The 21,838-nt window shown below is 47.4% G+C and overlaps 1 protein-coding gene across 1 annotated transcript in view; it reads right to left on the minus strand.

Annotated features, from left to right (window-relative positions):
* Positions 1-1,135: 1,135 nt before the first annotated feature.
* Positions 1,136-21,838, minus strand: part of LOC144158195 (glucose dehydrogenase [FAD, quinone]-like) — a 61,206-nt gene continuing 40,503 nt past the window's right edge. Inside the window, exons 9-11 of the mRNA XM_077688887.1 lie at positions 16,150-16,327; positions 8,604-8,826; positions 1,136-3,206 (exon numbers count right to left, since the gene is read on the minus strand). Coding sequence (XP_077545013.1) covers positions 3,059-3,206; positions 8,604-8,826; positions 16,150-16,327 — 549 coding nt within the window. The 3' untranslated portion in view covers positions 1,136-3,058. The remainder of the gene's footprint in view (positions 3,207-8,603; positions 8,827-16,149; positions 16,328-21,838) is intronic.

Genomic DNA, 21,838 nt, shown 5'->3' on the forward strand with positions numbered 1-21,838 from the left:
CACTGCATTAAAAAAATTTTCAGGTGATTTGGGTACTGTAAAGGCACTTGGTGCTTATATATAGAAAGCAATGGCACAGTGTGTGGAGGAAGTACAATACAATTTCTGCCTAACTATGTAAGAACATGACTAACAAAAGTGCCGCAATGTGAATGAAGCCATCAAAAAGCAAAAAGTTTAACGAGTGGACACAATTTATGAACAGCAGTCGCTAAATGGCCGAATTATTCTAGCACACTAGCTTCTGCTGCCGTTATGTAGCATCACAACGAGATGAAGCCCACCAACTCAGCATGGCACAGGGAACCTAATTTTTTTTATCTGGGTGCAAATGGTGCAATGGTGTCTGCAGCCAGAGCGCCAAAACTAAGTTTTATGGTCATTAAGTCTGCCTGGTTAATAATATGTGTACGTAACGAGTACTATTACTAGAAGGGCTGAAAGCACTGTATATATAGGTGGAAACGGTCCTTTATCTAAAATGTGGAAATGATCATTATGAAGAATGACAATGACAGCAGTGAAGTGTGAAGGCGCAACGTTTAAGAATTCTTAATGTTCCAGCTGATTCTTTACAAGGCATGCAGCGTGTATTCAGTAGTGTGGTTTGTGACAAGACAAACTGAGGAGTTTAAGCAGTGCCTTTGTCTCTGGAATGATCACACAAAGGCGAGACCAAGGACGACTCAATGTCACGCCATGTCAAATATACAGAACAGTGTGACCCTTCAGAAGAGGCGCTGCATGCTTTGCGTCGACGCATGTTCCCAGCGACTATTTGCAGATTTTGTGTGCTTACTTTTATGAGCCAATTTCGGGACTCCTGTGAGTTCTCACTAAATGGATTATGTCCCTTCCCAACCGGCATCTCGTTGTGGCCAGAATTAAATAAAATACCACACCACAAGTTGTAAACAAAAGCCAGCAGCAAGCATAATGCGGAGTTTTATTTTCACAATTCCCACAAAGCAAAGACAGCTGTGGTTGGCTGACTGCATCAAAATCGTGACAATGTTGTGCAGTGCACCGACTTGAGACTTAGCTTTTACACTGCCTAGAGAAAAAATGCGTGACAATACTTAAAACACACAATGTGACAATGACGAATCTCATGAAGTGAAGAGCAACACTCACAGGCGCTTTATAGCTTTTATCACTTGATCACGTGACTAGATTCTGTCCTTAAATGCAACATGTTATCAACCCCGTGTGGCTCATCTTTGGCATGCCATTCACAGTAAGAGCTTCCGGATGAATTCTCGGTCAGTAACACAGAATTGGGGTGCAAAATTGAAATCAGCACAAAATATGCTAGTACAGTTCCACTCAAAGGCGATGTTCCATACATTGTTGGTCCCTGCTCTGTTGACTTCTTGAGTTTTTTGGCACGACGCTGCTACCACCGGACTTCGCAGAACACAGCCAGACAATAGTCAGCTTGAGCACATCTTGCTCCTGACTAGTTTGTATAGCAACAACAATAAAAAGTAATCTTAAAACTGCTGGACTTTTGCTCCACTAAAAAAAAAGAGCAACCGGCAAGCTAAAATATGTTCAGAAAAATATGTCCTGCTGCATTCACAACCTGAAACTTGCTTAGTGCTCCCCAATTGCATAAATAGGTTGCCGCACTCTCATCACAAACAAAGCATTTTGTTTGTCACTTTCCCGCACTGCACACTTTTGTCCCATAAAATCTCTCGAGCTCAAAAGAGACCACCGTCACTTTCCTGAGTAACACACATTAAAAACACACGTGCTCAAACGAGCACCTTGACAGTTTCCTGCACGGCACTTGTGCCCATCAAAAATCACACGAGCTCAAAAGAGCAACTTGTTACAATCCCAGTACAAGAAATATACTAACAAGGCACACTGTCCTGGCATAAGGACGTTGATGGTTCAAGTACGACATTTGGCTGAGTCAGCCCCGAGAGTGTATTCATACTGAATGTCACAAGACATAGCCCAGGCCCCACAGAAAACACTCAAGTGGTGTCCACAGAAACTAGTACAAAACCAACATCAGAACCAACACTTCCCTACATGCTTCACTTCTTTGTACTGCCTAGGTGTCACTGACTACAAAGTTGGACAACATGGCTTGCTTGAGTTTTGCAACAAGTAGCAAAAATACATCAGGCTTGACTAGACCCGTTAGGCCATGTCTGGGCATCTTTGGAAACGGGCTGTGCGCAGAAACAAAAAATGTGGGCATAAAAGCAAACAACACTTTTACAAAGAAGGGAACAGATTGCTCCAGGGAAGCCTCACCGTGTAAACAGAAAAAATATCACAGTGTTGAAAGTAAACAAAGTACATACAAACGACGGTACTCTGCAGTTAACACCATCTACTGCAATAGTGCACGAAAGTTGCATGTACAGTGTTTCAAGCACAGAATTACGAACACACGCGACGAAACAGCCCGAAAAACGGGACGTAGACTTAGGAGGCACAAACACAGCTTGTGCCTCAAAAGTCTACGTCCCATTTTTTACGCTGCTCCGACCAGCTCCGACCACCTCACTTGCTTCCTATTCTGAATAATTACTAGCACCTTTCTTCAGCAGAGGTGATGTGACTTGTCACACTGGAAAACCTCGCTGCACAAGTAACAAAGACAAGGAACGAGACAGACACAGCACAATCGGCCAGCAGGACTTCTTAATCGTAGTGCTCCTCATGCCATCTTCAACGCACATTCAGAAATCCAACTGCCAAGTTCAAAGGTCGGAGCATTCAACCATTTTTGGTTCTCGCGGAAGGAAAACAAATTCCGGTCATCTCAAAACTTGGCATAACTGCATAGCAGGTCACTTTAGGGAGTGAGTGTGAGAAATCTTGAGGGAAAAGAGCTCTTGCTTGAGGGACTAGCAGCATCTCCTCTTGTGTTCATCCATGCACGCCAAAGGCCTGTTTTGAGAAAACAGATGGTTCTTTGGCATTCCTCCCGCCGGCGAGAAGTGGCACAGCGATAGAAGCTGGTGGGTGCCGGCAGTTTCCGAGTCCTTCTCAAGAGGATGAGGAGCAAGCTGTCCTGCTGTACTTGAGCTCTTCAAGGGGCTGGGGCATCGTCCCAGTGACGCCGGATGATGTCCGAGGCCTTCTCGGCGATCATGATGACGGGGGCGTTGGTGTTGCCCGACACAAGGTCCGGCATGATGGAGGCGTCCACCACGCGGAGGTGTTTGACACCAATCACCCTGCAACGGAGCGGGGGAAGGGGGGTGAGGGATGGCATCGACAGTAACCGGCAGGAATACACGGTACACTCGGCAACACGTTAAGAACGGCCATAGCTCATGTGCGGCACCACTCCGCCTAAGCGATGGACCCGGATGTCAACGGGCGTGCACGTTTTGAAAGGACATTGCTATGAATGCGTAATATCGTCTGCCTTTTCTCGCGTAGTTTGCTTGTCATTGATTGATTGATTGTAGGGTTTAACGCGCCGACGCAACGCAGGCGATGAGGCGCGCCACAGTGGAGGGCTCCGGATTAATTTTGACCACCTGGGGATCTTTATCGTGCGCCGAAATCTCGTACACACAGGCATTTTTGCTTTTCGCCTACATCAGAAAAGCGGCCGCCGCAGCCGGGGATCGAACCCGCGACCTCGTGCTCAGCAGCGCAACGCCTTAGCCACTGAGCCACCGCGGCGGGTGCATAGTTTGTTTGTCGTCGCTGAAGTAATTTACAAGCATAGCGAGTCCAAAAAATCACGCGAACGACGTCATGTTCAAAATATTCCTAGTGACGCACTTACTCGCGTCGCGCGGAGTAACATCCGGCTGCGGTGATAAGGCACAGCGGCAACTTCCGTTGCCGTTCTTAAGTTGCAACTGAGTATACACTCGGCGCCGTTCAAGGATCCCGAGTGTTACGCAAAGTATCCTCACGCAGAAAAAATTACCACCCCTTTCTAAACAAAGTTGACAGAAGCGGGAAACCTAAAAGTGTGCCCAATTTTTGCTGAAAGTGTGTACAGTCAATCGTCAATCCCCCAAATACCCAAATGGCAAACGAAAAATGAGACGATTTTTCACGCCCCCTCTCCTCTCCGATAGCGAACACTCTCTCGCGAGGGGCAGTGGATTGGATTAGATTGGATTAATTATAAATGCATCTACGAATGAACAATCTAAATGTACATCGATACGTGGTTTACGAGATAACAATATACTTTTCCGCCATGATCGATGCTTTTCGGCAATTTCCCATTTTGACACAATGGAGGGCCGGTTTTACGCACATGCCATGTGTCAGAGCTTTCTGGTCGACCAACCAGTCTATGGGGAAATGCTTTAGTTTTGTGGCCATGGGTCGCACTAAGAAAGCTTCCGCTTTAATAGTACTGACGTTGTGAGCTTTCTCTGTGATGCAAGCTCAAGAGATGGTTCCAGTGACCTGGAAGCTTCCAGGCACAACTCTACAGGCAAGGCAAACATCCTATAGAGGGTAAACAGATGACGGAAAAATGTGGACCACAATTCGCAAAGGCGAGTTTGCTTTTAAAATAAGCGTTGTGCATGGTAAAAGGAACAGTATTGATTCCTAGCATGGGCTTAGTTTGCCTCGCAGCAAACACCGACGTCAAATTTAGGAAGAGGACAGTGCAATATCGGCTGCAGGTTGACATTCCACGGCAGACACATCCATGTGCGTGAGTTTGCACAGAATAGAATTTTGCCACCACAAGCCTACAAAGTCTCCCATACGGAGGGACAAAGTGAAATTGGGATATGGAGCATCACCAGATCAGCCAAGAACAAATCTACCTTTGCAAATACGCACTTGATAACCTTTCAGTTACTGCTGTGCGAATCACAGAATAGAATGGGCATGGCGCATACTGGAACCCATGTACCCGCAACTACAAATGCGTCCCTATTTTGATTCGGTCACAACATCACATGCCACCAAGAAACCCCAGGAAGTCGGACTAATCAGCTGCAGCCGACTGACCTGAAACACCAAAACAAGGGATGTGGGCAGGACCCAAACCATGCAAACATGAAAAACAAGCAGACCGCTAATGGAAATATTTACCTTGCACACACAAAAAAAGTAATCACAAGACAAAATGCCAACCACACCTTTTGTATGGTTTGCATAATAAAAATAGAGCAGAATGGGCTTCATGACTGTGAACTCTATTAAACGAATTTGAGGCAACAGCTGATTGGGCAACAGGGACACAACAGAGAGTTGGCGCACCCGTGGGGGGGGGGGGGAGAGAGAGGGGGACACTGAAACATTCGGGCACATAAGGCCACAGGAGGAGAACCATACGAATGCAGGTGGAGAATGCAGTGCACAAAAACGGGTCACCCACTGAAACTTCCCCGATTTCCTGCAATCTCTTTGCCACAGGAGAAAAAAAAAAGCAGCAGCAGCCCAGCCTTTTCTGCAACACCTGCCATGCATTGGCCATGCACGAAGACAAAATTCATGTTTAATTTAAAAGAACCAGGCTTCAGTACCTCACTCGGGGCCATTCCAGCCATGAAAGGCATTTTTTAACTGCAAAGACGCAATTATCGAACAACCTCCAAATTTCCTGCTGCAGTGACGTGCTATAGGCAGGACTAACATATGTGCCAGCACTAAGGACATAGTGATCGTGTTAATTGCACGTCAGCATTCAAGCGATGTGATTACACAACCGTCCAGTCACGCGTCTTAGTGATGGTTCGGGTTGGCAGCCGCCAGTCGCACAAACAAGATTCTGTGACGTCGTAGGAGAGTTGCCGGAAAGTGGCTAGGCAGTCGACACTGCTTTACATCTTTTCATTTAAAGGGACACTGAAGTGATATGTAAACATTGCGGGATTACTAGCGAAAATTGTAGTCCGGAGTCCCCAGGCCATGTTTCGACCACTCTAGGCGCGTTTACGCGATTTTATTTAGTAGAAAAACTAATTCGAAAACGCTGTCCTCCTCTCTTTACGCTCGCCCATTTTCTGTGGCGTTTTCGTGTGACGTCAGGAGGGGATGAGCTGGCAATTGGCCGCGCCACGGCTGCGCTACTGCACGGCTCCCCGGCCGACAGAGTCAGTCGGCCCAGCGTTTCGTCCGCCGGCCGCCGGCGGGTCGTCGCAATCAAGGAGGTTAAAAAAAAATTGCTTGGTCGCAATTCGTTCGCTTAGTTGAAACGAAGCCAGGACACGTTTGTGAATGGAAGAATGTGCCTTTCTTTACTTGGTTTGTTTGTACACTGTATCTAGCTCCAAGTCAAGGTCGCTTCACACAAGCGCTGCACATGCGACGCTTCGCTGACTGGTACGCCAGTAGGAAAATATAAGGCCTCTTGAAGGCGGGAGAATAGTCAGCGAAGTCAATATAGGTACTAAGCAAATAAAATCAACTGATATTTTTACCGTACAGCGTAAAACTAGGACGCGGGAAGCACTTTTTTGCGCTGGGCGAACAAGCACAGCGGTCAGCAGCACGACTACGCATCTGCGAACGCTTTTCCGTCTACGAAATGCAATTGCTAGACGTGAGCTACTGTGGAAACTCGGGCGACGCTTACTGCACGATCGCAGTACAACAAATAGTCACCTAAGCGGCTTGAAATGCCAAAACTAAATAAAAGTGTAAACCGGTTGTACAATATATATCCTATATTAGCAAGGCTTTCGCGTCCCGCTCCGTAGCCTAGCAGTCTGGGGCGCTAGAAATTCACCGTAAATGTTTTGCGAGTCACGAGTTCGAATCCCCGCGGGTACGTGCTTTTTTTTTTTGTAAGTTAACTTTTTTGTTTTCCGCCGATGTTTTCTACATTGAGTTCACCTTTTTTGGGGCTGCAACGTTCATGGCTACACGAACTAGTTCACAAAACGCGCGCAGGCTGGCACTGGCGCGCTAGCGAGTTCTCGTTGGCGTGCTGTTGCCATAAGCACCGACTGCTTGCAGGCAGTGGGCACAGGCCAGAATGAACAGACCCTTGGCCTGGTGCGAACACGCTTTTTACGATACAGGCATGAGGGAGGCAAGCTCCAAATATGGGGGAAAAGCGCATGACATTTGGGCGTCTGCGGGTACGCGGAGGGCGTTCATGCACTGCGTAGGTCTCGGCTAGTGAATGCTACGACTACAAGCCGTCCTGGGAGGCTTATCTTGTGCATTTTACAGCCGACAACATGGCAGAAGCGCGGTACGATGATTACTGAGATATTGAGAATGCCCATCCAACAAAGCCATTGGTTATGTTTTACAGAACCGAAACCGAAACCGAAACTTGTGTGATTGCTAACCTTGGGCATCGTCCAATCACGGCGCCCCTCCTCTCAACGTCACAGCCTTAGTTGGTGCGGCCGCCGCAAACCGCGCATGGTAGTTTTTCTTCTTTCGCGCTTTGTAAAATAATTACCGATTTGTCAACCGGATAAACGATGAAAAGTGTGCTAATTTGAGCCAGTCTACGCAGTGCAAGCAAAAACGGGAGCTTGACAAATTCACTTCAGTGTCCCTTTAAATCTCCATTACTTGACTGAAGTTTGCGATAAAATTGCTACCATTGTTATCAGAACAAAGCAGCCTTTCATGAATGAGACCTTTATTTTGCCTTCATGGTCCCTGACAGGAGTGGCAATTCACTCCCAGCTAGCAAATAATCACAATAAAAAGGAATCGGGGTGGATACCACTCGCTCTTTGGCCTCTCTTCAACAAGAGAAAGTGAGCAAGGAGGGGACAGGGTCAAAGTGAGAAGACTGCCACACGGGGGGGTTTCCCAAGCTCCAATGGCAGGTTTGTGCACTCGACAAATTTATCATATCCCCGATCACCTACTCTACCATACACTCTCTTGTCTGCAGCAGAACTCAAGAAAGTAGACACGGTAATCCAGAAAGACCATTTGACTCGCAACAAGCCCCTCCACAGACTGACTCCTCGCGCTTGAAACAGCAAGTGGCTGCAGCATCGCCTTTGCCTCTCTACGAAATCCCATCAACACTAGTCATTCTTCTCACTTCTCGCAACATCAATCCTCTCTTCATTTACAATGTCCCGAGAAACATTGTGTGCCTGCAGTCCTGAAAATTGCACTTCAAGAGCATCTTTACTCCTTCCTCTCATGGGGCAGAATATACTTAGCGGTACTCTACAGTAAGCTTACTAGAAGTATGATGGCAAGTGGTTTTCCACAGCACCGCAACTGTCGCAGCAGGAAAGACTGATGTATATGTGTGGTTAAAAAAACAGACCTCTGTGCTGTGACAGCCACTTTTCGGGAGATTCGAGAGAGCATTCGTACAATCGGGAGATGTGGTCGAAATTCGGGAGTGTCCACGATAATTCGGGAGAGTTGTCAGGTGTGCTACTGCCAAGACTTCAGGCGTGCCCCCCAGAGGAAGGCTGTGGGCAAATTTAGACCACCCCCAGAAGAAAGAAAGCTTGCTGTGGCTAGGAACACAAACCCCCGACGTCTTAGCCACAGAGCCGCCATGGTGGCTAAAGGTGCAGCGCAAAGTGAAAGGAATGTAGCCGCTGCACGAGGGCCATTCTCTGCATCCGGGCACTCCGCTTACCTGCCACCCAATGCATGGCAGTGTTGCGTGGAGTCTTTCGTTAAGGGCAATTTTTCCCACCCACCTGAGCTCGGGGTCGACGACGGAGCGGGTGTCGTTGGCGGGCCCCATGCGGCAGGTGCCCGCGGGGTGGTACAGGGTGCTGGTGTACGACCGGGCCGCGCACGCCAGGTACTCGTCCCCAAGGAACGGGTACAGCTCACAGCCGGGCAGCGGCCGCTCCCACACGTGGGTGCCCAGCTCCCGCAGGGCCGGCATCGAGGCCAGCCGCAGGCACAGCTTCATGGCTGCGCACAGGTCGTCATCCCCAGCCTGCTCAGGCCCACTGCAGGACGAAGGCCTCTATCCACTGACCTCCAGGCCCTGCACTGCCCAAGTACACTGTCTGCTCCCAAATTTTCTCAATTTGTCCCTCCATCAAGCTAATGGCCTTCCTGGGACTCCTTGCAAGGTCAATGTGCACTTTAAGGCTTCACCTCGCAGGAGCCCAGAACAAAACTTCTGAATCCAGCTTCGACTACATACAGTTCAACCATGCTACAGCAAACGCCACTTCCACAAGACAATTCTAATTCCCCATCACACAGCCATAAAGGCCGAGAGAGGGAGAGAAACCTCGTAACTAGAAGAGAAAGCTAAGATGTTTGTTGGAATTTGGACACCCACATGCCACAACGCAGGGGAAGCGTAAGGGAGGAAAGAAAAGGCTCCGCAGACAGAAAGGTAGAAAGAGCAAGAAAAGAAATAGCATTTCAAAAATCAGACCGCTCAGTCTGTGTGAGTAGCGCGATAAAGTAGTCTGAAGATTCTACTATCCCAAATTATAAACCATTTCAGCGAAGCCATACAGGTTACTGAAAGCGTTTTCACCACAAGCGGTCTTGTTTTCGCTTGGCCTTGAATATTTATTTTGCAATGAACTAGGTGCAATGCCAGCCATCGGCACCGCTTAGTTTCGCTGGAAACATGCACCCACAGTGTCGCCCATAAACAAAATGTGGCTATGAAGCACAAGCCTGCTTTGCCCCACCAGAGCTACAGCCAATCCACATCCACTTGAAATCACGAGGATGTGTCCTGTGAGCAGCTGCCATTGCAATTTTCCTCCTGCTATTCTTGCCGTCTTATTGTCAAAAGCAAAAAAATGGCAGCCGCTGCTTAGCTCAGCCAGTCCTGGATAGGCAAAGCAAAAGCTTCGCTTAGCCTCGTTAAGTCATGGTTTCCCCAGTTTATTGTACTGCCTTTGTCTACGGTTGTGGTCCTGCTTCCGGCGTTTTGAGAGCTGAACGGCTTGTTCTTCCTCAGTCTCCAAGTCATGTGATGGAATTCCAAGGATACGGAAAGTCAAATTCCCCGCGATGGAGAAACGGTATGACAAGATTAGAAAGCTCTGCCTTAAAATATTATTTTGCTGTTCTGTACTGAACCCTCCTTGCGAGCATAAGTGAGCAGGCCCGTCCCCCGCCCCAAGCAAGAAGGGACTCTGACAACCTAGCAGCTGCTCGCAAGTAATCAGCTCGGGAGATGTGACTAGTTGGGCAGCAATGTTTTTTGGCTGCACAAGGTGCAGTAATGAGTGCTGACTGGTGCCGAGAAGCAGGACGTTCTTGGGTCGTCCCAAGGACAGTCTGCCCGCTATTGCTACAGTGTTCTCCGTGTTGGCTGCACCCTGTAAATAACAAATACACTTTCTACTTATCCTCGCAGTATATTCTCCACTTCAATAGCCGTCAAATTTTGTCGCGAGCCATGCCTACTGTTTTGTCTGTTCATGCATTTCTTTGCCAGCATCTGGTTGCACCTGCCTGTCCCATCTGCGCTCGGAGCGAAGCGCGTTTCCCCTTGCCACCACTAGACTAGACTGTTCTTTGATGGCCAGTGTTCGCGATATAATTCTATGGTTCAGGGAAAAATAACGCGGAGAGATAAATGCTTGCGGGGTAGTTGCCGCAGCATTTGTTTCGCTGACGTTCGTCCATTCACATCACTTCGATGACAACTTCGCAATGTTTGCGTATCGTTTCAGTTCTTTGTGGGGCACAAGTTCACTCCAATACACTTTGCTACCTCGAGAGCCCTGCATCATCCTTAACCACGTGGCAATACGCATGCATTAGAGTAGTACAGTAGTAGCAAAGTCCCTAAATGCCTTTCTGGTCATGAAACTCCGCTGTAACGCTATGGGAGGAGGTTGCTATGTCGCCGAAGCTGCCACGGCGGTGGCGCTGGGAGCACGGAGGGGGTAGACGAGAACTGCGCATTGCATTGACAAAGCTAGGCTCCCACAGAATCCAGCGGCGTCGGCAGGTTGTTTTTTCAGTTTCAAGTAATTAATCGATGTAGCGCCTTTGGTCACATATTGCAGAGACTGTTTTTGGCCTGCCGCTTTAACAGCATGCTCAGTACTGCCAAAGCCCTTCAATGCTTCTCAAAAAAACATGGAAGAACACTGAAGGACTGCAATACAGCGATGAAGCGCAAAATGGCTGTGAGGTCCTGGGGTGAACTCCTTTTAATCTACAGATGACGTTTGGTTGCAATTCGAGACATACCAATGAACAAATGTACACAATTTACACGGAAACAGAAATACTTAAATGCACTCAGCTAAACATATTTAAGTCACTCTCCCGGCATCCACCCTCGTTCGCTCTCGTTGGTCGACTGAGCTTCATCTCTGGGTTATTTATACCCATGACACACGGGTGTCTAAGAGGCCTTTGCAGAGGACTGCTACAGAGGACTGATAGCGTTTGCCTCAGTGACACACGACAAAGCAGAATCTCCTTCAGCGCAGCGGGCATTTCCCGTAAGGGGTGTTCGCCCATCTCCTTTCCCGGACGAAAAGGCGCAGCTAGCAGCCTCGTAAGCAGGCGCTTGCAAACCATGAGCTTCTCAGAACCAAATGCGATTTCACAATACTTTCATAAATTGTTAAAACTGCAATGAAATTAAATTGCACAAAACAAGCCGAATCGTAATGTATTTTTAATAGGGGTGTGCGAATATTCGAAACTTCGAATATTCGGTTCGAATTTTTTGGTATTCGATTCGATTCGAATGACACTTTTATGGTTCGAAATATTCGAACCACCCAAAACTAAAAAAAAAAAAAAAAAAAAAAAAAAAAATTCAGAGCGTGTCTTAGCAGCAAAGTGGCGAAGCATATACACGGCGAACGGTACGTGCTTTCGCAGACTGTATCGGTGTTGTTTTCTGCTCGCGAAAACGCTATGCGCATGCCCAACGCGCGCTGACACCGCCGGAAAACCACCCCCACGCTGCGCGCGGCGCGGCCGGCGGCGTCAACATGGCGTCGGCTGCAGTCGCGAAGTGGCGCGGGCGCTCGAGCGACCGTTTCTACCGCTCTTTAAAATGCGGCTCAAGGGAGACACGAAGTTGCTTGTGCGGTAAAGGAGCTGATAATGCATGCGAAAACGGTACTATAAAACATCATCCGCGGCGCTAGAAAGCGCCCGTAAAATATTTGCCGGGGTGCTAAGCCTAACCATCTCCGGCGGAGCCAAGCCGGCTGTCTCGTTCTCATCGCAAGTAGTCTGGCTCCTCCATTCTGCCGCGCGCGTCGTGCGTCATTTTCTGACCGAGGTAGGCGCTACCGCGGGCGTGAAATCGTCGATGCGGGCGTGAAAATACAGCGCTCGCAGAACCGACGCGAGCGAATCGCGTGCAAAAACGAATATGATTTCGCTTAAACGAAAAAGATGCGAATATTTCTCCTGCTTGGTCTTTTTCGAGACCGCAGTATATTGTAAATAAAAACGCACCATGCGGTTCACGCTTGACTGTTGCGGCGTGTAGCGAGCTTGGGCACAGTGAGTGGGGAGACGAGCGCGACGCTTTACGTGCTCCAGAAAGGACTGCTTTGCGACATGGGGGTTAAAAAAAGGCAGAAAAAATCAAGAATTTCTTCACGCGAAAGTAAGAGAAGAAATAAACGAAAACTTTTTTCAGCGCTAAATTTTTTGGTCTGTGTTGGTTCATACGAATTTCGGATGATGCGAATATTTTTCGCGGTCCCGCAAGATTAGTATCATCGAGATTTTACTGTATCAGCGCGCGGCAATGTGCACGGGCGCGGGCATGCTAGCCACTAGTGTCTCAACTGAGCGGCTACTGAGTGACAAGCAGGAGGTTGTCACTGCTCCCCGAACATGTCGAGCAGTTAACCTTTCTCCATGTTAACATTTAAGTGAGTGCAGACCTTAACTTGTTGAGTGCAATGATATTGTGTAATTTCTAATTTTACTTTGTATGATTTGTTGTGCAATAAAGTTGCAGTTTTTGTGTCTCTAGATGGTGAAAACTTTAATTTTACAAAAAACAATAAGTATTCGTATTCGAAAAATATTCGAAAAATATTCGATTCGATTCGAACTTTGTTTTTATTATTCGAATTCGCTTCGAAATTAAAAAAGTGATATTCGCACACCCCTAATTTTTAATACTCATTCTCTAAACCCCCCCCCCCCCCCCAAGTCGGCGTTGTGCCACTTGTTTCTGCTCTCGTTTTGCCTGCCCTCATTGGACTGCAACAGTGACGGTGAACCATGAAAGACAGAAAGCGCTCCTGCGGCTGCTTCAAGCACCCCTCGAACACATCAGCCCGACCAGCAAAAAGAAGGCACGCAGGCTAATGACGCAGCTGCCACTGGTCTTCATTGATTAATTGGGGTACTTGAACTGGACAGCCCGTCGCAGCCATTTTCAAGTGAATGCCTCCCTCGGTAAGTGGCAACAGAGCAGACTGAACCATGACTTCGCGACACAGCATCGAGGTGGTAAGTGAAAGGATTTGCCCAGAGGGTGGGACATTTCTGGGTACTCAATGCATTCAGAAATTGGAGCTTCCCGAATGACTGAGTGGCTGCACCATATTACGCAAGACGCACCCTGCTTTGTGCGGTGCCTGTGTAACATTGTCCTGGTGAAATTTCATGAAAATTATCATGAGGTTGATGCGAACTCGAAGCTAAGCTGGGTTAGGATACTAGAGATCAGCCTGTATTCACGTGACCCAAGCTTCATCACTCGACACTTGAAAATTTGCCGAAGGTCTATGCGATAAGCGCACAGGACTGAAGTTAACTTCAGTTAAACACGGGAAATCTATAGCTTTATTTTTGGTACCGCAGCCGTGGTGAACACCGGCCGCGTAAAGGTCAGGTTGCATATAAACCGCGTGATCGGCGTCGCCGCAAGGTTCCCTGCGCGGTTCATATTTGGGAGTTTTGAAATCTAAGGGTTCGCTAGTGTCACAAACCCAAGTAGATAACCTTTGCTTAAAGGGACACTGAAGTGAATTTGTCAAGCTCCCGTTTTTGCTTGCACTGTGTAGACTGGCTCAAATTAGCACACTTTTCATCGTTTATCCGGTTGACAAATCGGTAATTATTTTACAAAGCGCGAAAGAAGAAACACTACTATGCGCGGTTTGTGGCGGCCGCACCAACTAAAGGCTGTGACGTCAGGAGGGGGGGGCACCGTGATTGGACGATGCCCAAGGTTAGCAATCAAAAGTTTCGGTTTCGGTTCTGTAAAACAACATGCTTGACATCTGATGGCGTTGTTGGATGGGCATTCTCGATTTCTCAATTATCGCCGTACCGCGCTTCTGCCATGTTGTCGGCTGTCAAATGTCTAAGATAAACCTCCCAGGGCGGCTTGGAATCGTAGAAATCACTAGACGAGGCCTACGCAGTGGATGAACGCCCTCCGCGTCACCGCAGACTCTCAAATGCTATGCGCTTTTCCCGCATATTCGGAACTTGCCTCACTCATGTCTGTTCGTAAAAAGCTAGTTCGCACCAGGCCAAAGGTGTGCTGATTCAGGCCTGGGCCCACTGCCCGCAAGCAGTCGGTGCTTGTGGCAACAGCACGCCAACGAGAACTCGCTAGTGCGTCATTGTCAGTATGCGCGCGTTCTGCGATCTCGCTCATGGAGCAGTGAACGTTACGGCCCAAAAATGGTGAACTCAGTTCAGAAAACATCGGCCGCATACGAAAAAATCAACTTACAAAAAAAAAAAAATACATGTACTCTCGGGGATTCGAACTTGCGACTTTCAAAACAAATTCCAGCGCCTCAGACCGCTAGGCCACGAGCCGGCGCTGGCCAGTTTGGATATATAAGGTTTATAATGTATGACCAGTTTACACTTTTATTTATTTTAAGCATTTTAAGTACTTTATGTGATTATTTGTTGTACATCACTCCTGCAGTAAGTGTCCCCCAAACTTCCACAATATCTCACGTCTAGCAATTGCATTTCTTTGACGGAAAAAAGCGTTCGCAGATGTGCGGTCGTGCTGCTGACCGCTGTGCTTGTTTACCCAGCGCAAAAAGTGCTTCCTGCTCCCTAGTTTTGCGCTGTACGGTAAAAGTTTCAGGTGATTTTATTTTCTTAGTACCTATATTGACTTCGCTGACTCTTCTCCCGCCTTCAATTGGCCTTAGATTTTCCTACTAGCGTAAAGTCAGCGAAGCGTCGCATGTGCACTTGTGCAGCGCTTGTGTGGAGCGACCCGGACTCTGAGTTTGACACAGTGTACAAACTAACAAAGTAAGGAAAGGCACATTCTTTCATTCACAAAGGTGTTGTGGCTTAGTTTCAATTGAGCGAGCGAATAGCGACGACCCGTCAGCGGCCGGCGGACGAAAGGCTGGACCGACTGACTCGATCGGTAGGTCGGCTGGTCGGCGAACCGTGCAGTAGCGCAGCCATTTTCCAGCTCATCTGCTGACGTCACACGAAAACGCCACAGAAAATGGGAGAGCGTAAAGAGAGGAGGACATCATTTTCGAATTGATTTTTCTACTAAATAAATTCGCGTAAACGCGGCCAGAGTGGTCGAAACAATGCCTACGGACTCCGAACTACAATTTGCGCTAGTAATCCCGCAATGTTTACAAATCACTTCAGTGTCCCTTTAAATGAAGCCCGATCTTACGCTGCCTTGCACGAGATAAAAAAAAAAGCTGCTGCAACAACACGCACAGCCTTTGTCAAAATTTTCTAGGCCAAGCCGGAAATGCACAGGTGGCATAAAATTCAACGTACAAGCTTACGTCCCAAGCGAGGCTGAAACATTCTATCCCAGAAGGCGAGATAAAACACAACACCTTTCTTTTTTACTGTCATAAAATAATTGAGTCACATTTAAATTTAAAACATATTCTTTCAACTCTTTGAGGTCAGGTGAGCTGAAGATTGGCCTACAAAAGGTTTGATGAAGGCTGTACATGCATATCTGCTGCGTATAGGCATGACTGGCTCCATTGAAACGTTGATATCTTGCAAAAGTAAGCGAAGAAAACTTTACGCGAAATTACAGCAACCCTATTGCATGTCAAACTAAATAGTATGAGGGTACGCAAAATATTCCCAGCACTGTCAACGACTGCCTCGAAGGGGCAGCAGCTTCAGCGGTGCACTGCGTGCACGGCTGGCGTGGGCGTGGCATGCCCCTCCCTGACAGCGGCGACCCCAGCGGCAGCTGTGTCCCTATATCAAACTTTGGCCGGAGCATAGTGACCACACAAAGGGTGCCCGAGTGAAGTGCTCGCTGATCAACGTGACGGCCGTCCTCACCGTCGAGCATGGTGCGTATGTCCTGCGGGTGGGTGAGGTACCGGGGATCGATGTCCGGTGCCTGGTAGGGGTCCCGCGAGCGCAGGCGCAGCCGGCCGCGCGACCGAGGCCGCAGCAGCACCGGGTACAGCGACATGGACTCCCGGCCCAGGTAGGGGGCAAAGGTCCACTCCCACGTCTGCACCACATTCGTTTGTTTAGTCACATATACCCTAAGGGCCCCAAAGAGCATTACAGAGGCAGGGCATAGAAGAGAAAAACTTGAACGCATAATATACATAGGATCAGCATACAAACAAAGCCACGGTCAGAAAATATACATATACAATGCAACAACGCAATTTTCACACTTGGGAGTTGCCATCGGCAATGAAAAATCACATCACGGTCGACTGAGAAAAGCAGCTCCATTTTAGCACAACTTAATCTAAGGAAATGGAAGACAAATAGACGAGGAGGAGACGTCTAATTTAGAGGCCAAATTGGCGAGCGCCATTGGAGCCCCGCGATTCAGACTTTACTTGCGTAGTCTCAGTTCCCTGCTGTGGTACCAGCGGGATTGTGGGAAAGACAAGTTGTGCAGGAAGGTGGGCAGACTATAAGTACCGTATTTCCCAATCTATAAGCCATGGTTTCCTTTCGAAACTTTTTGCCCGTGCGTCTCACAGAAGAGTGCAGTCCCACAAAACACACCACACAGTTGCTGGCATGCGGCAGTGGAGGCAATCCGAGCGGATTTAAAGGAGTACTGACACCAAATTTTGACACCTAAAAAATGATATAATTGGCTTCAGTAGTTTGTACAGATGCCCCACAGAAATTTTTGCAGCGATCCGAGGCCGGAATCGCATCTAAAATCGATTTTTATTGTCCCGGTCGCGAGCTTCCACAAATCGGCAGCACTAGCGAAATCGCTTTCGGCGTGACGAAATATCGGCCTCCGTGACTGGCCGGTTCAGGGTGACGTCATGTAGTCGTTTTCGGAACCGGAAACGATATCCTGCGCTGCTGTTGTCGGTGGTATTCGTTTGGGCAGGAGACGTGGGCGTAGCTGTGTGAGCAATGCTTGTAAACTTTGCGTGTTCGACATCTTTGCTCTTCAGTTCGTGGCCGGCGCATGGTGTTCCATTGCACTGGTGCCGAAAACTGCGTGGTGCGCGATGTCGACGCGCACCGCGCACCACATGTCGACTGTCGACTGCGCGGGCAAGTGCGGACCATGTGCAATCGTAGCAGACGATGCAGCAAACGTCCCTGACGTCACGGGTGAGACCGTGACGTAAGGCTGGCCCACTCGCAGGCTGGCCTTCGAACGGTCATCTTCCCGCGCGGCGACCAAATTTGAAACTGGTTGCAATAAATGTGCTATAATTAATTCTGTGTTGGCAGCTGACGGCTTTCGGTTCGATTTTCGTTACTACTGGGCCAATAGGTATTCTTTACAGCATAAAAACTGAAAGCGAGAAATTTCGTGTCAGTACTCCTTTAATATTTAGGCTCGCGACCAATAGAGACTGTGTAGCTGCATCACGTGCCTTCCCTGTGGGTCTGTGTCCCTTCTCCAACATCGACAATAAGGAACACCAAATTCTCCTGTTCGCATCTTCCCACCCTGCAGCGAGAGGGACGAAAAGTTAGTGTTCATTAACGTGGCTGCCTGGGCTAGCTGGTGAAGCGTGATGGAATGTAACTGACGAAATGTGGAAAAATTGTATGTACGTAATATCAGACATACCGGAGGCGGCAGACATATTTTCCCCCCAAAAGCAAGTGTAATGTTCCTCTAGACACAAAACACTGTTCAAGATGCTACTTGAGACACTATGCGTCGCCAATCTTGTGAAAGAAAGCCTGTAGAAGGAAAGAAAGAAGGAAAGATGATGACAGATGGACTGTCATCATTTGTCATTACTACAAAGCAAGCCCACCGTGGGGAGATGATGTCTTCAGACAATGCCCACAAGGTGTCCCTTGGGACCAGCAGAACATGCGGGTAAGTTCGATTCTACTTACCAGCAAGCTTGTTAACGCTGGGAAAGACTCATCAGCTACCAGGAAGTTACACTGACATGTAGGCATGTGTGGTTTTTTGTGTGAAGCATTTTTGCATGAAGCTGTCAAACAAACTCTGCTATCAAAACCCCTGGCAAAGGTGCTTGTACTCAACCTTGGAAAGTGGAAGACGACACAACACCACGCAGCAGCTCTCTCTTTTCTGTCCTGCTCTTTCCAAACATGACCACACTTCTTGCGCACACATCGGGTGGCCTGTGTTTCACCTCTCAAGACCAAAAAGAAAAAGCAACGTTTCACTCAGAAAACTTAGAATGCAGCAACGTTTGATCTCTGGCACAGTCTGAAAATTTTTAAAAGCATCATGCAAGACAAACAAGAGCTGCACCAATACCTTTTTTTGTAAATTTTGGCTTCAAGGGCAAAAAGAAGCCATATGAATATTTAAGCCAAGTGACGGACGTGGCTAGCGGCTATGGTGGCGCCCACGACGGCACATGATTGCAGCGACGATAACATTTCTCTCTAGCACAATGGTTCTTAAATGGGGCTCCACAAAGGCCTTCCTGAACCCCCCCCCCACCCCCCCTCCCTGCTTTTTTGTTTTCCTTTATGCCAAACCTTGCTGATGATGATGATGATGATGATTTCTATTGGTTTCCCCTTTGTATCGGGGTGATGACATGTCATCTTACCAAAAAAAAACTAATATACCTATGTTTTACACTTTTGGTTCAATACTAGCGCTGCTTAGGGCAGGCACAAAAAGCTTATTAGGCACAAAATACTTTTTTTTTTTTCTGTTACAAGTGGTAACTGTCCTAGGCAATATTCCCCTCTCTGCTTTTCGTCCACCAGCTCTGTGATACCTTTAAATCCTAGGGCTTCTGACAGCCCAATATTCCCTTCATGTAGATTTGGATGGATACCCTCACACTCTAGCACGATGTGCCGCATAGTTTCTGTTTCTTTTCCGCAGACCACGCATACCCCATCATTTTGTGAATACTTCCCCACAAAACTCTTAGTTCGCAGGCAACCTGCTCTAGCCTCAAAAAGCAAAGCACTGCCCTGGGAATTATCGTAGAAATTTTCCTTTCTGATGTTCATCTTCTCAGCCCTGTACATCTCTAACGACCTTTTGGCTTCCATTTTTTCCCTCCATTTATTCGTTTCAATCTGCCTTGCCTCTTTTTTGGTTTACCTTGGCTGTTTTGGATTCCCCACTGTTCTTTCCGTATTTCATCGTTAGCCTTCTAGTCTTTCTTAACCACTGCGTGTCCACACTTTTCAAGTATAGGTACCTAAAAACCTTAGCTGCCCACCTTCGTTGATCCATTGCCCTCAACCTCATCTCAAAGCATATTTTACTCTGAGCTTCTCTAACTTCAAACGACGCCCAGCCCATATCTCCCTGAACTGCTTCGTTAGTTGTTTTTCCATGCGCGCCTAAGGCCAGACGTCCTACCGTTCTCTGGTTTACTTCAAGGCGTGATAGAACGTCTGATTTTAAGCAGAGTACAGCATTCGCAAACGTGAGACCCGGAACCATTACTCCTTTCCACATTCCTCTTACTACTTCATATTTGTTATACCCCCACAGAGCTCTATGCTTCATTATAGCTGCGTTTCGCTTTCCCTTAACCTTAAGTTGCTCCTCGTGAGTACTTAAGTAGCTATCCCCTTCGTTTATCCACACTCCCAAATATTTATATTCCTTGACTCTAGGTAATTCGCCTTGCTGGATAGACATTACGTCGGTGGTAGCGTCATTGAAAACCATTATTCCTGATTTTTCTGCACCGAAATTTAACCCGAGGTCAGTGGCTTCCTGGCCGCAAATATTTATTAGCCGCTGCATATCGGTTTGGTTATCAGCTAAAAGAACAATGTCGTCTGCGTATAACATTCCCGGAATATGCTGTTGTACCACTTCGCCTTGCAGCATATGGGTTAGGCTAAACCCTACTTGACTTTCTTCCAGTTTCTTTTCTAACCCTGCCATGTAAAGCATGAACAGTATTGGGCTCAAAGGGCATCCCTGTTTCAGTCCCCGATGGATGTTGACCTGCCGGGCGCATTTCTGTCCTTCCCAAGTAAGGTGCACTCTATTGTCTTTATCGATTGCTATAAGGAACTGTACTAACTCGTCATCTAATCCCTGGAGTTTCAACATTCTCCACAGCCGTTCTCTGTTTACGTTGTCATATGCCCCTTTAATGTCCAAGAACGTAATCCATAGTGGTCTATTCTGTGCTTTCGCAATTTCAATGCATTGCGTTATCACGAACAGATTGTCATCCAGTCGCCTGTCTTGTCTAAATCCATTCTGCAGTTCCCCAAGTATTTCATTTTCTTCCATCCATGCTTGAATTTCTGATTTTATCGCCTGCATTACGAATCTATACACCACCGACGTTACTGTGAGTGGTCTGTATGACTCAATACTGGCTTTGTCTCCTCTGCCTTTATATATTAAATTCATCCTACTTTCTAACCAGTCCTCTGGTACTTGTTTGGTTTCTATTACCTTATCTATTGCCCTCATAAACGATTCCTTACTTTTAGGTCCAAGTAGGTTTATCAGTTGCATTGGTATTCCGTCCGGGCCCACTGCTGTCTGAGGGGAAACCTTTTGCTCTGCTTTTTTCCAATCAAGGTTGCTCAAACTTATTTCCCTTTCCGCAGTCTTTTGTGGCGCTGATGTTATCGGTGCAGGTTTCCCTACCACTATTATCCTAAACTTCTCACTAATCACTCGATGAATATGCGCCAACGCGTGCTCTCCTTCTAAGTGTTCCCCCTCCTCATCAATCAGGAATTTTTGATGGTTATCGTTTTTTGAGCTTAGTGATTTTACATGGTTCCAAAACTTCTTGGATGCGCTTTTGTCCTTCTTCCGTATTTCTGCCATCCATTGTTCGCTTTTCTGCTTGATCTTCGCTTGCACCATTTTCTGCACTTCTAGTTTTTTCCCACGGTAGACATCCCACTTTTCCTTCACTACCTCCGGTTCAATACTAGTTCTTTTTGCTTCTCTATGTTCTCTAGACGCCTTTCTTCGCTGGTCGATAGCCTCTTTTATTTCCTTATTCCACCAGCTTCTCGGCTTTCTCTTCCCTTTCCATCGGTTTCGTTCCTTTTCTTCATTAATCTTACCCTTTATGAACTCAATTATTTCATCGTAATCCCAATTTTTGCCTGGGTATTTATTGATTTCATCTTCCAATCTATCAGCGATGATCTTTAACTGCTCATTATTCAAATTATTTCCTCCTATTGTACCTATTTCTGCATTTGTCCGGGTTGCGCCTCCAAAGTGCAAGCTAAACCGCTTGTGGTCGCTTCCTAAGCTGTCTGTTCCATTTTCATCTATCCTCATTTCCCGCAGCCTTCCGTATACTGTCTCGGATACTAAACCGTAGTCTATGCTGGACTGCCTGTTACCACTTTCCCACGTTATTTGTCCGTCACACTTGCTTTCCGTGTTTACTATTACAAGCCGGTTTTCCTGACATAGATCTACCACTAGAGAACCGTTGTGGTCTGTGTATCCATCCAAACCTTCTATATGGGCATTCATATCTCCAACTATGATTATTTCGCCCGAATCTTTGAACTCGTTTATATCTCTTCTCAAACAGTTTACCATTTCCTCATTTTCCTCCCTAGCACT

Source organism: Haemaphysalis longicornis, unplaced genomic scaffold, assembly GCF_048455015.1.
Source record: "Haemaphysalis longicornis isolate Haplotype H1 unplaced genomic scaffold, Haemaphysalis longicornis Haplotype H1 scaffold_10, whole genome shotgun sequence".
Classification (NCBI taxonomy): domain Eukaryota; kingdom Metazoa; phylum Arthropoda; class Arachnida; order Ixodida; family Ixodidae; genus Haemaphysalis; species Haemaphysalis longicornis.